The sequence below is a fragment of the Rhipicephalus microplus genome, unplaced genomic scaffold (assembly GCF_043290135.1).
Source record: "Rhipicephalus microplus isolate Deutch F79 unplaced genomic scaffold, USDA_Rmic scaffold_21, whole genome shotgun sequence".
Taxonomy (NCBI): domain Eukaryota; kingdom Metazoa; phylum Arthropoda; class Arachnida; order Ixodida; family Ixodidae; genus Rhipicephalus; species Rhipicephalus microplus.
The window spans coordinates 8,414,648-8,432,723 of NW_027464594.1; the positions used below are offsets into that span (position 1 = coordinate 8,414,648).

Consider the following 18,076-nt stretch of genomic DNA (forward strand, 5'->3'; position numbering starts at 1 on the left):
CCTGTGAATTCATGTATAAAAATATAGAACAAAGATTGGCAACTAAGGAAAAAACAGCAAGCGAATAAAACAAAATTAACGGAATGAAAATTATTATTGAAACTTATGGTAGTTCAAAATATTTACATGTAAGTGTTAAACAGGAGATAACTAATTGAATTAAATGACTATAACATAACACATACATAACACTAACTAATACAGTGTCACTTCAGAACCTATACACGTACACATAAATGCATATAACCGTGTTTAAACACACACATATATACACATACATATATATTCAGGTGTCGCATGTTGTTAGTAAGAACTGTTTTAAATGCCGCCGGAAACAATGTAATGAGGGGCTTGATTTAATAATTGATGGTAGTGAGTTCCAGAAAGAAATTGCAGAAAACAAGACTGTCATTTTGCCGTAGTTAGTGTTTACTTTTGGAAGCAGAAGGTTACTATTTTCAGAAAACCGTGTGTTATTAGTATTGTCGAGATGTGTGAGGGGAAGTATGTCAGTGAGAAAGTCACCGACTCTACTTCTGAATAATGAAATTCCAAGTTTGAGTCGAAAGGTGGAAATGAACGGTAGAATTTCGAGAGTGCTAAAGAGGGGTGCTGCTGATGCTGTGTAGGAACTATGTGTGATAATTCGGACTGCTCTTTTCTGAACGTGACTGAGAGATGTTAGGTGTGTGGCGTAGGTATTGGCCCAGGATGAAATGCAGTAGGTTAGGTGACTGTTAATGAAAGCATAGTAAAGTGATTTTAAAATGTGTTGCTGAAAAGAATGCCTTGTGCGAATGAGTATGCGGATGCCAAAAGCAGTCTTCTTGATGACAGAATTCACGTGAATGTTATATTTGAGTTGAGGGTCTAATGTGACACCTAGAAAAATAGTGGACTTTGATGGGGTGATGACGCAGTTGTCAATGTATATTTCGGGTTAAATCGTAACGCTTTTTTGGGACAAGTGAAATAACATAAAAGTTGTTTTAACAGGGTTGATTTTCAGTAAGTTATTTTTGCACCATGAAACAAGTTTCGCGACATCAGTGATTAATTTTGCTAGTAGATTGTTAAGCTCTTTGTCACTAGAAAATACCGTGGTATCGTCAGCATAAAGGATGCAGTCAGATGAGTTAAGTGATGATGGTAAGTCGTTATTGTAGATACGAAACATGAGAGATCCCAGAAATGAGCCTTGTGGGACTCCCTGGTTAGTTATTATTGGTGAGGATAAAACAGCGCCAAAATTGACAACCTGGGTTCTGTTAGTGAGATAGCTTTGTAAAAGGGCTAAAGTAGGCCCACTGATTCCCAAGGAATTAAGTTTAGCATACAAAATAGAGTGTTTTATAGTGTCGAAGGCTTTAGTTAAATCTATAAATAACGCCCCTGTCCAGAGCCCCTTATCGATGGACTGTTTTATGCTATCTGTTAGTTTAATCAGTGCTAATACCGTACGATCCCGCGACCTACGGTATAGCAGTGAAGAAACATAACCTCTAGCCTTTAGAACACCATGGCGGCGGGTAATGCAGATTGAGCTGCAATGAGTGAAAGATGCAGAATTGGTTAAAAATGAAGTTGGCTTCACAATAAAGCAATGCAGTTGCTTCGAATTTATCGGCAGCCCTCAAGGACGTCTCCGAGCGTTGGAATGCTTTTGTTATGAGGCAATAAATCTCCATGATTCAATTTGTGAACAAAAGGCCGTGTAGACGGTTATTTGTTCTGCACGTTTTTCAGAACACCTTTAGGCAAGATGGCCGAAAGGAATGCGACAATAATCAATCATGCACCAATTCTGGAAAGCTGCAACGCTCGAACTAATGCGAAGCTTTGATTCCAGTGCCTGTTAGCTATTTGACGTATGCAATTCAGTAGATTACACCATTAGTCCGCTTCGATGTAATAGTGGTTACGAAGCCCGGCTGCTGATCTGAATGTCACGGATTCGGTCACATCTGCGGCGATTGTATTTTGATGGAGACGAAATAGGAGCGTGTACTGTGCGATGTCTGTACACATTGATGTGGTACCGCAGGATAAACCTTCCGAAAAATTGACCTTGAAATTTTGACACCCAAAAATCTACTGTTCTGTGAGGAACAAACCTGTGGATGCCCGTCGTCGAGCAGCCGCTCCAAGCGGATTAAATGCCGCGCTGAAGTGAGCCGCGCGTCCTGTGGCGTAAGCAGTACGCGCACATAAAACTTCGTTTTTCTTCAATGGCGCTTATTTAAAATTTTTCAACTTCAATGTACCTTTCTAGAAAAGCATTGAATTGATTTCGATGGTACCTTGAATGCATCAGCCAAAACAAGTTGAAAACAATCTCAACTAAAGAACTGCTGATTTTGTATAAAGTGAAGCTATAGAAAAGATCAAACACCAATGCACCCCTTGTGGCTTTGTGCATGCAGTAGTTTTTTTTTCACAAAAGCTTCATAAAGGATATTGTATTCTTAGTTCACATGCGACCTATGTGTTTCTAAAATAATATGATTGAATGTCATTATATTCCTTTTCGTGGTTGCAGAGAAAAAGTATATTGAATTTCTGAACCCACTTCAAAATTTGGGAGTGGGCCATATGAAGCATAGGCAATCTAGGCGTAAGAATGGGAATCGCGTGAAAAGCAATGCCATTGCTGGTGAGCCCATGAAATTTTATGTGAATAATTGAAGTAGTTTCTAAAATGTTACGTAAAAAAGTCACAGCTTTGCCACCAAGGCAACGCAATGAACGCGATAGCAACAAATTGGAAGGTCACGCGCAGAACGGCAAGCAGAACGAAACGTGCCCCGCGTTTCTCGTGCACAAAAGACGCACGAAACGTACTCGCAGGTACATATTAACGCGAATAAGCGTCTCAATTGTTACTTCGCTGTGTATGAAAATCGCACCCTTTTCGCAAACGAATGCTGTGCGACGACTGCAGTGACCTTTGTGGGCCCGGTAATTACAACAGAGTCGTTCCGACGAAACTCAAAGGCTAGCCAAGGCGTACGATTATCCACACTGCAAGATAAGGGCGCGCGATCGAGCGTACACCCCCTTATTCTCTACGTGGGCCAAAGTACGCATGAGAAATGAGAGCCGCCGCGCGCTCACTGCGCTATCTTGCAGTTATTACTGAAAACACGATAGCTCCCCCCACGAGACGCCCGCCAACAACGGTAAGTGGTAGAATGAATAGCTTGAAATAGCTTGCCGATTGAACGGTGAAAGAGGCACCTCTCGGAGGCTCAATGGTTAACACCTCGCATTCACGACGCGGAGGTCCCACGTTCGATTCCGCGCGCACTTGCCCCCTGCCTCTTGGCACCCAAGAAGTCCGCAGCAGTAAGAGGCTGCTTTGTCCAGCACCAGGCCGGACCTGTAACTTCGGCTGGTGACTTGGGTAAGGACGTCGCAGCTAGGCACTGCCTGGACGCCACAACCAGCAGCCCGAAAGCCGCCCACAACGCTGCTTCTTTATTTTTTAATATTACTTTATTTTTTTCGCCTTCTGACGAATAAAGGACCGGAGTCCTTTTTTTAAGATTTTTTTCTAACGTTTTCATATATATATATATATATATATATATATATATATATATATATATATATATATATATATATATATATATATATATATATATATATATATATATATATATATATAGGTATACATATATATATAGGTATACATATAAAGTGCACGATATCGAAGCCGACGTCCACGTCGACGCCGGCGACAAAATCCAGCCGAGAGTGCCCATATAATTGCTATCGCAATAAAAACTGACATGTACCATTTGCCCTATGCTATTCCCTCTTATAGACGAACACTAGGCGATCGAAATTTCCGAAGCCCTCTATTATGGCGTGTCGCTCAATCATACATCATACATCGTGGTTTTGGGACGTAAAACGCCAGATATTATATATGTCCTGCCGCGGTGGTTTAGCGGCTAAGGTACTCAGCTACTGACCCGCAGGTAGCGGGATCGAATCCCGGCTGCGCCGGCTGCATTTTTGATAAATTCGGAAATGTAGGCCTGCGTGCTCAGATTAGCGTAAACGCGTTAAGGAACCCCAGGTGGTCGAAGTTTCCGGAGCCCTCCACTACAGCGTCTCTCATAATCATATGGTAGTATTGGGACGTTAAACCCCACACATGATATCAATCAAAACGCCATATATTGCTGGACTTTCACATATAAGAGAGCTAAAAGAAGTATAGCAAGAGTATGTTCTGGTGTGTTACCAGAGCTGCTAACCGAACAATTTCTGCTGTTCTGTACACTTATCTACCTGAGCAGGTGTAGTGTGACTGTTGAGTGAGTGAGTAAAAACTTTATTGAACATGTCCGGCGTCATTGAGCGGGGTGGGGCTACAAGCACCCCGGCCTAGGTGACGGCCTCGAGTCCTTGGACCCGGGCGGCATCCTGGGCTTGCCGGACGGCCCACAGTTGATCAGCAAGGTCGTGGCTGAGCAGAGCCGCCTCCCATCGCGCCTCGCGGTTCGAGACTGCCATGTCTACCGGGTTCGTAGGGGACTGCTGCGCGTTACCGGTACACTTCCACAGCATGTGCTGCAGCGTCGCTCTGGCTCCGCACGCCTTACACGCGTCGGACGTATAAATGCCTGGGTAGCAGAGGCGAAGGATCACCGGATTCGGGTACGTGTGTGTCTGCAGTTGTCTCCAGGCAACCTGCTGTTTCTTGTTTAGTTTGGCGTGGGGTAGTGGATATTTGCATCTGTTCAGTCTGTAGTGTTGCGTGATGTCTCTGAAAGTGGTCATGCGTTCCCCCCACGTCCATTCCTGCATCGCTGTCGAAGTGTGCGAGACATCGGGACTGTCGGCAGGCGTCGCAGCTCGGCGTGTAAGTCCTCGAGCCACGGCGTGGGCAGTCGCGTTGCCCGCAAGCGGAGGGTCCGTGTGGGCGGGGGTCCATACGAGGAAACTGTCGTTTTTGCGGCAAATGTTGCGTTCGTGAATTTGGAGAATGCGGGCCGCTTCGCGGGAGATCCGGCCGCTGGCGTAGTTGCGTATCGCCGCCTGCGAGTCGCCTATTATCACCTCGGCGTCCGTGGTGGCAATCGCGAGGGCTATGGCAGCTTCTTCGGCCGCCTCCGTGTCTTCCGTGCCTATCGTCGCACTCGTGACGCAAGTTCCTACATGATCCGTGATCGCGACCGCGAAGCCGCGGTGGCAGTCGTAACGGGCCGCGTCCACGTAAACTGTGTCTTTGCTATTGCCGAATTTCTTTTCAAGGTCTTGGGCGCGCCTGTTGCGCCGACCGATGTGATGTGTCGGGTGCATGTTCTTAGGCAACGGCATAACGACGATGCGCTCGCGAATACGTCTGGGTATCCCGATCTTTTCGCCGCGCTGCGTATGGTAGTTGATACCCCGTGTCTCGAGAATGTGTCGACCAGTTCTGGTCTTCGCCAGACGTTCGTACTGGGCGATGTTGTGTGCTTCGATTATCTCATCTAGAGTATTGTGCAACCCCAGCTCGAGAAATTTTTCCGTGCTGGTATTGGCCGGTAATCCGATTGCGCGTTTGTACGCCTTGCGGATGAGACAATCTAGTTTGGTGCGTTCAGTCGCCTGCCACTTGAGGTAGGAGGCGACGTACGTTATATGGTTCATAGCGAAAGCATGTACCAGGCGAATGGTGTTGCTTTCCTTCATTCCGCTATGCCGATTTGTTATTCGTTTCAGCAACCGGATTGTTTCATTGACCGTGCCCTCTAGTCTGCGAACGGTTTCGCCGTTGTGGCCGTTGGCGGACAGGCGCAAGCCCAGTACCCTAATGGTGTTAACTTGTGGGATGACAGCGCCGTCTGATGTGCGTACATTAATTTCTCTATATGCGCACTCGAATGCGGAATCGGCGTTCTTGGGTTTACGGCCCCTGCGCGATGGTCTATAAAGCAGGAGCTCCGATTTAGCTGCGGAACATTCGAGGCCAGTGTCGCGAAGGTAGTCCTGCACCACGTCGACGGCTTCCTGCAGCGTTTGCTCTACGTGGCCGTCATTTCCCTCGGCAACCCAGAGGGTGATATCATCGGCGACTGTTGAGAGCATAAAGTTTTGCCGCACGCGAAATCTTCACACTGTAAAGTATGCCGGTTCAAATATCGGTAATTAACATCGTGCTTCATTTATGGATGCAGGTTTCTCGCCAGGGAACCTCACGTAGCTGGCAGTCCGCGTGAAGAGCAGGAGTTGGCACAGTACGTTGCCGACCGACTCACCGAGTACGGGTTCGACGAAGTTCAGTTGCAGCCCTACCACGTGCTTCTCACCTACGCCAATGCCTCGGACCCAAACACGGTGCGCGCACGATTGGAATAATTTTGCTCGCGTTCGTTACTTTGTTTCGAGTTATCGTAAACAAGAAGAAAAAAAGTATCGCTGTGGTAGCCGTCATTATGGGACATTGCCAGAGAAACGTATTTGATGCGGTATGTAATTTTATTCAAGAATCTAAACGCATGCCAATATAACGTCTGTTTTAATATATACTCAAAGAATACTAGTGGTATAATTAGTAGTGTGAATAAATCTAGGGCATACGTTCGATTTTGATTGGGTGAGGTAAGCTCAACTGTGTGATTAGCTCATAATTTCAGTCTTTTCACATGGTATTAGCTCTCATTTTATTGGTTAATTTTTATTGTCCTATATATTTTTTATATTTGTAAACAGTTATTTGCACCTTTTTTTTCTTTATTTGTGCATTTTTATAATAGGCCAACAGTGATTGTATAGTGTTGACATACAGGCTACTACAACTTTTCTTGGCCAATTCCTTTGAGAGGATATGTGCCAGTGTTCACAGGCAACACACAAACAATCTAGCTGTTTGCAATCTCACGTTACGGAGAGAGCTCTAGCCATGCTTCTTAAATTTCTTCATTAGTTCTTGGACGCATTTTGTTTTTTTACAATTTGGCCAGTAACGTTACGCACACTTTCATTACAAATGCGAATAAATACAACCGAGGTTGACGTACGAGCAACAATGCAAGACTCGGATGTATTTTTTCTGCAGCACGTGGTTGCATTTTCTTTGATACAGGAGTCATTCTCGCATTCCGCTAGCAAGACAATAATATAATGATGCATAAATAGGACTTAACTACCACAATAATAAAGAAACGTACAGTCCAACTTAAAATCTATGGGTGAGCGTCAAAAACGTTATCGAGGTTCTTTGGAACACACTGTATAGTGAACTTAATCATAATCTAAGGCAATGGTTACTTGTGTGAACCGTTGTTAACTTGCTGATTAGTTCGCTTAAATACATGCATGTTACAGTGACGTCTCCAAATGTGGCTTTCTTCTCACATTCATTCGGCATTCACACGTTTGGATTTTTATATGCGAAGCAGCTGTTTGAATAGTCTATGTAACGCTGTCCCTCAGTCTGCACCGCACTCCCCTAGCCGCAGATGTTGGGGTGGTGCCACGTAGGTCATGCCTTCCTTCGCAGTGCACGAGCGTTGGCGTCATTCTTTTTCTAGCATGGCGCCGCGTGTCATCCCCCTCGCTTCACCCTCTCCACTACTCGCAATGTTCGAGCGCAAATCAAGCAAATAGTTTTTCTGCGATGAAACTTACAAGAGACCGAACCAGCCTCCTGTGTTTTTGCGTTCAAAACATACGTTTACTCGAGTAAACGCTACACCTAGTTTCGCTTCAAACCCTTCTTCCAGCACCCCCGTCAACGCCCGTTTCAACCAGGTCAATGACGTGTGCACCGCTGCTGCTTGGCATTCTATCAGGGTTCCCTTCGAGGAGATGGTTCAATTTTTTTAACACCGAAGTCTAATTACTGTGGAAGTGCATGCACATTTCCGACTTCCATGCTTAATGGTTTCAGCTATCATTTTGTACATATTAAATGTTCTATTTACTTAAATTTTCATTAAAGTTTTTGTGAAGCCGCCGTTCATTCATGCGTCGTACAGCAGTGTCTCTTGAATATGGCCTATCGTGTAGATGGATCATTACGAAATGAAAGCGACAAGTTTTTTGCTGTTTCGACGCACGTGTCCCTAGTGATCAGCGGTTGCGGCGTTTCCAAGCGCTCTTGCGTTTCCTGGGATATGTCATTTACATCGGAGCGATGCAAACATGCATTACCGACAGCCTTTGCGTGGTTGTTGTGTCGAAAAAAAAAACAAAACAAAAACAGCAGTCTTGTATATTTGCTACGCAGGTGCAGCTCCTGAACGCTACAACAGGCGAAGTTGTTCTCGAGGCGGCTTTCCAAGAAAAGACAGTTGACGGCGTCGACACTGACATCGGTCCTGCTTTTCTTGCATACTCCCCGCCAGGAGATGTTCTGGTAGGCATTTATGAAGTGCTGGAAGAAAGAACGCGGAGTGTGCGTGTTTGTGGTACGTTGATGCCTTTGTGTGTACGATTTCGGCACGTAATTAATTGAACAGAGGTTAATAATTATTTTGCTGGAGAGTGCCGCTTCGTTTTTCTTTTTTTTTGGGGGGGGGGGAGATGCGAGCCTCGTTAAGTTAATTCTATATGTAAACGCACATATGTGGCAATATACACGTCCATGCTGTTTATGCACTGCTTATGCCAGAAAGCCACAATTAGGAGAACAGTATGCAGTTGTCATTAAGTCTCACACTTAGTTAGGACACAATAATGTGATAGGCGTTCAGGCATTGTTTGCGTGAGCAATGCGTGGCTGCACGCCACTTACTAAATGAACCTACACAGGGCTGCCTCGTGTACGTTAATCGAGCGACCCACGAAGACCTGGACGATGTTGAAGCACTCAACGTCAGCGTCACTGGATGCATATGCCTCGCTAGGTAAGGCACTACACGTGCATTTTCGCAAAAAAAAAAGGTATTTGATTTTCTTGAGGTTGTCAACCCCGTTATCAGCATTGCTGCCCGTCACCTTCGTAACGCTACCACAGCTGTCATGACACACGCGCCTGCTAGTACAAGGCTCGTATCTTGAAACTGGTGTGATGATAAATTACAACTCCTTGTATTTCACGGGTCCGCTTCACAATGGCCCTTCAGTATTTCACAGCTGTCATGGACGTTCGATAAGTGACACTTGTTTACAACACTTGGGAGAAATAGAATATAAATAGCGCCATTTCTATAAACTAAAACTGAGACTTTCGCAGACTATTATGAGGGCGAACGAACAAGTAATTTGAATCCTGGCGTCGTCGGGCATTATTGTTCTGATGCGCAGGGCTGTCAGTTTGATGAATCGGGAGAGTCAAACCTTACTCACTAATCGCAGTAAACAATGGAGAAGAAAAAAGAAATGCAAAAGGTGCTGATAATGATCTATGGCGTTTTATGGCCCAAAAGCCATTTGATGGCGAAGAAGTGCCAGGACATGATAAGGAACGCTAATGAAAAAGAACAGTGTACAACAAACAATGCAGATAAACGAGAAAAACAGAAGCATGCCACGATTTGTGAAGCACACCAGCTTACTGTTGCATAGCGCGTATCAGTCGCATACGCATGTCAAAACCTAACATTCATCTCGCACATTGACCGCAAAAACTGGCGCTTATATGGGCGAGTGCAGAGTATAGCGTGGTGGGCTCTAGTGATGTGTGTCCAGGTAAACATGAACAAGATTGCGGCTGGTTCAATCTCTAATCAGCCTACTCTGCTAGCAGATGCTTACATCTGCTCCCGATTACAAGAAAGCCAGCATCTTTTTCTGTCTCTGTACACCTCACTACGAAGGTGCTTCATCTCAGATTGCAAGACACATTTATCCTCGGGTTTTTTCAGTAACACACAGGGAGACCATTTTATCGTAATGGTAGACGTTGGTGCACCTATGATTTGAAGTTAGTTAGAGGTCTTTTTTTTCAGATACGGAGGGACCACGCTGGCCTCTAAAGCGTACACCTGCGCTCGCAAAGGAGCTGTGGGCCTCCTCGTGTTCCCCGATTCTTCTGAACAGTCCGATGGGACAGAGTCTACATCAACCCTTGGGCTGTTTCCATCTGGTTTAGAGATGCCGGGCACCGTGATTCGGAGGGACACCATGATGCAAGTTGGCGACCCACTCACCCCGGGCGTTCCTGCAATACGTAAGGAACCAAGACATCCTCCCACATTTATTTTACGGGCAAAGCTCCTTAGGGCCTAGCCTTGCCTTCCGTTGTGGTAGTCAGAGCAAATGTAGGGGCTATAGGCACATCTGCAAAGTGTAATTCTGCTAACACTAGCCTTCTCAACAGGAAACATCTAGCAGATATGTGCCACAGAGGTTTGCCAGCTCCACTATTTACCGCTGTTCAAGTAAAAATTAGGTCAGAAAATGTGGGAAATAAATGAACTAACAAACACTTTACTCAACAAATGTGGGAATTAACAAAGAAGTAAATTGCATGATGTACTTCTGGCCCACGCAAATTGAGCTGGAAGTGCTTTTAAAGAGCATACGTTAAATTCCAAAGGAGTCTTCTGTCTTTATTCAAAATTATGTTACCTGCATGCGCCGATCTGCTACACAACTTTGCTGAGACCAGGTTTCTGTGAAACAGCCCATGAAACTTTCGATGAAACTGATTATTGTCAAGGCTTGTGTTTCAGTATGGACAGGGAAAAAAATTTCGCAGATCCCACGTATCTTGGGAATCGACGTTATGCGAAGAATGCGGAACGAAGGTAGCCGCGTTGGAATATTTTTATTCAGCGACACCATATAAAATGACGCTATATATATATATATATATATATATATATATATATATATATATATATATATATATATATATATATATATATATATATATATATATATATATATATATATATATATATATATATATATATATATATATATATATATATATATATATCTTAAGGTTACACCTACCATTTTTCTTTCCATTGCTCGCTGCGTCGTCCTCAATTTAAGCTGAACCCTCTTTGTAAGTCTCCAGGTTTCTGCTCCGTAGCTAAGTACCGGCAAGATACAGCTGTTATATACCTTCCTCTTGAGGGATAGTGGCAATCTAGGCAATCTACCTGTCATAATTTGAGAGTGCTTGCCGAATGTGCTCCCCCCCATTCTTATTCTTCTAGTTACTTCAATCTCGTGGTTCGGCTCTGCGGTTATTACCTGCCCTAAGTAGACATAGTCTTTTACAACTTCAAGTGCACTATTACCTATCTCGAAGCGCTGCTCCTTGCCGAGGTTGTTGTACATTACTTTCGTTTTCTGCAGATTAATTTTAAGACCCACCTTTCTGCTCTCCTTGTCTAACTCCGTAATCATGAATTGCAATTCGTCCCCCGAGTTACTCAGCAATGCAATGTCATCGGCAAAGCGCAGGTTACTAAGGTATTCTCCATTCACTCTTATCCCTAACTGTTCCCATTCTAGGCTTCTGAAAACCTCCTGTAAGCACGCGGTAAATAGCATTGGGGAAATTGTGTCCCCCTGCCTTACACCCTTCTTGATTGGTATTCTTAAGAGACAAGAAGAGAGCAGAGTGGATTAGGGAACAAACGGGGGTTAAGGATATCATAGCTGAAATCAAGAAGAAGAAATGGACATGGGCAGGGAATGTAGTGCGTAGACAGGATAACCGCTGGTCATTGAGGGTAACTGACTGGATTCCCAGAGAAGGGAAGCGGGTTAGGGGGAGACAGAAGGTTAGGTGGGCAGATGAGATTAAGAAGTTTGCGGGTATAAATTGGCAGCAGCAAGCACAGGACCGGGTTAACTGGCGGAACATGGGAGAGGCCTTTGTCCTGCAGTGGACGTAGTCAGGCTGATGATATATATATATATATATATATATATATATATATATATATATATCAATGCCACATGCACAAGCATATGTTAAACAGTCACAGATGTATATACAGCCAGTTGCTTGCACTTGTGCAACGATGCCAACAGGAACATAAGTATTAGCAACACCAGAAACGATAAGCTGAAATAAAGCGCTGGTGCTCGCGAGAATGGTAGCCCTGGACACTGCTACATTAATCAACTGCAGCGGATGGCACCTAACTACAATTGAGGGTAACTCGACGTGACGGCTGTATAGTAGAAGAATACATGTAATGTTTATAAAATTGGATAGCCAGCACTGCAACCACTACTGACGTCTCACGAACATACGGGTCTATTTCATTTCATTTCATTTATTTACTCTCAAGGCATAGGGCATTACAGAGAGAAGTGGGACAACAAATATCAATAAGAAGTAAAACAATACAACAGGATTAGAATAAATTATAATTCACTTTCAGAAATGATTGATTTGAACGCATTGGCATCTGTGATTGAACCGATCCATGCAGGAAGGTGGTTCCAGTCAGTACAAGTTCTAGGGATGAAAGAGTTGAAGTGCTGGTTCATGTGGCAGAAGGGAACCCCAACCTTGTATTGATGGTCATTGCGTGCTGGTATGTAGGCTGGTGGAAAAAACAGTGAATCTGAGAGGGTTCTGTTAGTGTGATAGATCTTATGAAAGATACAGAGACGTGAATTTTTGCGTTGTATTGAGAGGTTATACAAATTGAGTTGAGCCTTTATTAATGTGACACTTGCAGTTCGAGAGTAACTGGACAATATGAAATGTGCTGAGCGATTCTGAATGGATTCAATGTTGTCTATGAGCATGTGAATATGAGTATCCCAGATAGACGACGCATATTCGAGTTTTGGCCACACTAATGATTTATACAGGAGAAGCTTTAGGTTAATTGGAGCAAGAGAAAAATTTCGGCGCAAATAGCCAAGAGTTCGATTAGCGTTGCATGTTATGTAGTCAACGTGAGCCTGCCATGACAGGTTGTTAGAAATGTTAACACCGAGGCACGTGTAAGAAGAAACGTTGCTTAGGGGAGTGTTATTAAGAAAGTACGAGGGGGACCCAACTTTTGAAGGGTTACGAGCTATTCTCATTGATTTACATTTATTTGTGTTAAGTTTCATTAGCCATTTATTACACCACGAAGAAATATTGTCCAGGTCAGATTGCAGCGTGTCCGTGACGTTAGAGGTCAAAGTTTCACGGTAAACAACACAATCGTCAGCAAATAACCTAATGGAGGAGGAAATGTTATGAGGCAAATCATTCATATATATTAAGAAAAGTAAGGGACCCAAAACTGAGCCTTGCGGCACACCTGAGGTTACGGCAGTAGGAGGAGAGCTACATTCATTAGCAGTCACAAATTGCTTGCGGTCGTGTAAGAAGCACTCGATTCATTTTAAGATGTGTGGGTCAAGATTTAGTGTACTTTAGTTTAAGTAATTCGTGACAAACTGTGTCAAAAGCTTTAGAAAATTCGATAAATACACAATCAATAAAAGTAACACGGTCAATATCAGAGAACAAATCATTAGTAAAGCATAAGAGCTGAGTTTCACACGAGTAAGTTTTTCTAAAACCATGTTGAAAGTTAGTAAACAAAGAATTATTCTCAAGAATGTTGACTAAGTTGCAGTAAATGACATGCTCTAATAGCTTACATGGCACACTAGTAAGTGAGATGGGTCTATAATTGTGGGGATCGTTGGTGTTACCTGACTTGTGAAGAGGAACCACCTTCCCCACTTTCCAGTCGTTTGGCAGGCTACTCGATTCCGAAGACTGTGAAAAAATTCTGTACAGTATTAAGGACGAAAACAATGCGGTGTTTTTAAGAAACTTGGCGCTAATTCCGTCATCTCCGGGGGAAAAAGAAGGCTTGAGATTTTCAATTAATTTCGTTACGCCCTCCCAATCAAGGTGTACTGACTCCATTAGATCGTAGTTGTGAGTAAACAAGTTAGGAACAGTGGTGGGTGCCACGTTTACAAATGATGATGCGAATACACTGTTAAGAGCTGGGCAACAATTTTCTCTTGGAATAAATGATTCGCTCCCTGAAACTAGGTCGATTTTTTTTGTTATTTCTACCGATTACCTGCCAAAATCTACGAGGATTAGTTACTAACAAAGAAGGCAACGTTTGTACAAAATATGACTGCTTGGCAAGTGAGAGTGCGCGTGCGTACTCGTCGGCTACACTACGATAATCATCCCATCTTTTCATGTTGCCCGAGAGCTTTGCACTTCGAAAGATGCGCTTTTTTTATTAAGTAGCAGCGTTAAAATAGGCGCGAACCAAGCAGACCGCTTGTTATCGGTTATTTTACGGCGCGGTATGAAGCGGTCGGTAAGTTCTTCGATTCTAGCTCTAAAACGTAGCCAGTTTTCGTTTATTGAGTGTTCAGAAAAGCTAGAAAAAAATTCGTGTAAAATGTCTCCAGTTCAGCAATTATTAACGTCTAGTCAGCTCTCCCATAATCTCTGATTATTTTTGTAGTTTTACTAATTTTTGACGGCGTGTTCGGTACGAGAAAGTGAATGGCAGAGTGATTGCTGAGACCTGGCACGACTGACAGAAACTGAATGAGATCAGGGTTATTTGTGAACACCAAGTCTAATATGGTAGAACTAGTAGACATGATACGGGTTGGGCAGTTAACCAGCTGGCTAAGCTTAAACTCTAAGCATGTATTAATAAAAGAGGTGGATTCGGAATTACAGGAGCCAGGTAAGGTAGAAGGCAAATTCCAATGGATGTCGGGGAAATTAAAATCGCCTAAAAGAATAATATGCGAGGCGGGAAACCAAACATGAAGCATGTCAAGGGCATCGTACAAATCTGAAGAAAAACCAGAAGGTACATTAGGAGGTCGATAGCACGCACAAACGAGAGCATCTTTATTGTGTAAGCGAACACTAACGCACACTAATTCTAGAGGGCAAACGAGAGCTACGTGCGATGAAACTAGATAGTCTGCAAAAGTTATGAGGACACCGCCTCCGGAACGCGATCCACGATCGCATCGATAAAACTTGTATTTTTTTTCGCAATTTAGAATTTCGGGACTGTCTACTTCCGCAGAAAGCCATGTCTATGTCAATACGACGACTTCTGCAAGACAGGTGTCAATCAGAGATGACAGGGCGTCTTGCTTGCCCATTACACTTCTTACATTACTAAGCAGAAAGGAACAATTGTGTTTAACAGTACCACGTCGTGGATTTGTTTTTTGCTACGAAGACGCTTGGACCGACGAGCTAGGAGGACTTAGGTTAGAGTCGTTTTTGTTGTTATCGTCAACTGGAACAACAGACAAGACACAATCAGTGACTGGGCAGTACACGTAAATTTTCTTGTTAATAACAACCTTGTTGTATTTTACTGAACACTTTTGACCGCTGGCTTTACCGAAATCAGTTAGTTTTCTCCTGGCTGTGTGGCTTTACAGAAATATTCGTTAATGTTAATGTTCGTACCGCGCAACTTTGTTTTTTGGGCAAAGATGTTATCTCTAACTTTGAATGACGCAAACCGTACGGCAAAAGGGCGGCACTTGTTTGGTACAAATGCTCCTAGTCTGTGAGCTCGAGATATCACGTCATCTGAAAGCTGCATCTCGAAAGAACTTGAAAGAATTGCCCTAACCTTTTCTTCTGTGCCTGACCATGTTTCGGCAGCAGCATCAGTAATTCTGTGGAAGATTAAGTTGTCTCGTCGCGATCGGTCTTCGTAGTCGCCAAGTCGTGCGCGAAGTGCAGCATTCTCACAACGAACCGTTGACGCAATCCAAACTGAACAATCTAAACGCGATCCCTCTGATACGTTTTCAAAAGCGTTCACCTTTTCTTCAAGGTTTGCTAAACGTGTTGTAAGGCCGGACACTTTGTTATCAAGAACTTTTTGGTCATTTTTGACTACTTCAATGGATGCTACTAGATTGTCGTGTTCCTCATCGAGGTGCTCCGTTACGCGACCTATAGCTAATAGGCCTGCATTATCATGTACTTTGGGGTCTGGCTTTGGGGGATCAGGATTCAGTTCAACGTCACCTCCTAACAAAAGCAATTTCACAACATGAACACATTCACCAGCAGTAACCATTAAAACGTGTGGGCATGGGAATAGCACCAAACATACGTCATTACATCTTCTACAGTGAATAGAATAACAAACAACCTGGGTGAAAAGACAGAAGTGGTTTTTAGCGACCATTGTCGCTGCTGCCATCACATGCCCACTGAACGGGTGATGCTTCGAGGATGAGCTTATGTAGTCCACCGTAGTCGCTGTCGATGTCGTTGCGGCCTTCCTCAAACGCTCCGGTGTCCCATCACACAGTGGGTGAGGGGGTCCCAGGAAATCTGCGCCGATATCGCTGCAAGCCTCTGGAAGAGGGCACGTGCCAGGCTTGGGTACATGCGCGGCACAATCCACGCAGACAGGGATGCACGTTCTGATGACGAGGGCCAACTGGGTGAAAAGACAGAAGTGGTTTTTAGCGACCATGGTCGCTGCTGCCAACCCATGCCCATTATACCAAAAAGTAGATCCCATGCCAAAAAGTAGTTCCGAGACCTCGCGAGGCTCTGTGTTAGAATACTTGGTAGCCACCCAGAATGCTGAAGCTCGATTCCTGCTAGGGCCCTGTAATTTCTTCTTTGCATTTGTAGAGTCAACTCTGCCGATGTCAGCTTTTTCTTGAAGCTCACGTGTTAAAATTACCCATGTGTGTTGTCGCCGTTCCTGGGTAGATGCCAAGTGTCAATCAGCTGTGGCACATACCCGCATACTAGTAGCACCTACACGCCCAAGGGTATGTGCCACTGTCTCGCGAAAAGTGTTCGACGACGTACATGACATGCTTGTGACATTATTTATGTGTTGACGAGCGCGCCATATTCGTCGAACCATCTTACCTTCCCATACAATTTTGGTTCACGACAAGTGGGGGTGAGTACGAGAGCACCTAGACGTAAGCGTATAGGCACAGACAGACAGACAGACAGACAGACGCCAAACGTTCTTGTTGTCAACGAAGAAATGATAGACATTTAAAAAGAACACAAAAGGAAATGCCTATCTCCCGTGCCTCAGCGTCCGCAGAGAGAATGGATCCTGCATTCGCCGGGCTACCACCGATACCCAGTCAACCGATCAGCTACCGAGATGCCCAAGTGCTTCTCAGGTACGTACTCGTAATGTTGCGTCATTTCTACTCCACGTGCTCAAGCTTAGCAGTAAAACAAATGCAATCAAATGACAAAGATGCACGCACAAAACTTGCCCTGTCGCTTTCCAGTCTCTTGCAGGAAAGAAAAAAACAAATGTCGTAATTGTCGACTAGCACGAAACCGGTCATACTATTTTAGAAGACGGATGATTGCTCGTGAGCGATATAAGAAGCGTCAAACAAAACGTGTGTCAGGAACAGAAAGAGTGTCAACGAGCATAAATTCGTGGATTTAAACACATTTTAGTCCACGTATTGCACATCCATGTGATGTTCGTAGTGCTGCATGGTGCTGAAGTATATTAGGGTCTCATAACTTTTGGACTACCATGCCTTTGAGTCAAATGACCAATATCATATTTTAGGCCGGTTAGGGGCCCATATGAAGTGCGCGGAGGTAGATGCGCATTAGCACAGTGAAGCAATCTATCCAAGCTAGCATGAGCGGTCATGCACTGCATGCTTTCATATCACTGCATCAGGTTCACTTTTAGAAGAGCTCGCAAAGTGTGCGTTACAAAAAGAATCCCGAGATGGCTCATCCATCTCCGGATTGCATTATGCAAGCCGCACGCGCCTTCGCATGCTCCTTCGGAATTCTGCACTTGCTTTTCTGTTTATGTTCCCCTCCTCTTTCTCCCCTATGATTTCCAAGCTGAAGTACCAAGTTGCGCCCCGCCGAGGTGGTCCAGTGGTTAAGGTACTCGGCTGCTGACCCGCAGGATGCGGGATCGAATCCCGGCTGCGGTGGCTGTATTTTCGATGGAGGCGAAAATGCTGTAGATCCGTGTGCTCAGATTTAAGTGCACGTTAAAGAACCCCACGTAGTCTAAATTTGCCGAACCCTCCACTACGGCGCTTCTCATAATCATATTTTTTATAATAATTTTAATGGTTTATTTTCCACCAATAAACTGTTGTGGAGGCGGTGAGAATAAAAGCACTATTTGCCTGACTAATATTAAGCCCAATAGATCAATCA

The 18,076-nt window shown here is 44.2% G+C and overlaps 1 protein-coding gene across 3 annotated transcripts in view; it reads left to right on the forward strand.

Annotated features, from left to right (window-relative positions):
- LOC119185195 (aminopeptidase NAALADL1) overlaps window positions 1-18,076 on the forward strand; it is a 74,057-nt gene that overhangs the window by 12,389 nt on the left and 43,592 nt on the right. For all 3 annotated transcript variants that reach the window (XM_075883773.1, XM_075883774.1, XM_075883775.1), the window contains 5 exons: window positions 6,174-6,333; window positions 8,228-8,356; window positions 8,752-8,846; window positions 9,891-10,111; window positions 16,959-17,049. In XM_075883773.1, coding sequence (XP_075739888.1) covers window positions 6,174-6,333; window positions 8,228-8,356; window positions 8,752-8,846; window positions 9,891-10,111; window positions 16,959-17,049 — 696 coding nt within the window. The remainder of the gene's footprint in view (window positions 1-6,173; window positions 6,334-8,227; window positions 8,357-8,751; window positions 8,847-9,890; window positions 10,112-16,958; window positions 17,050-18,076) is intronic.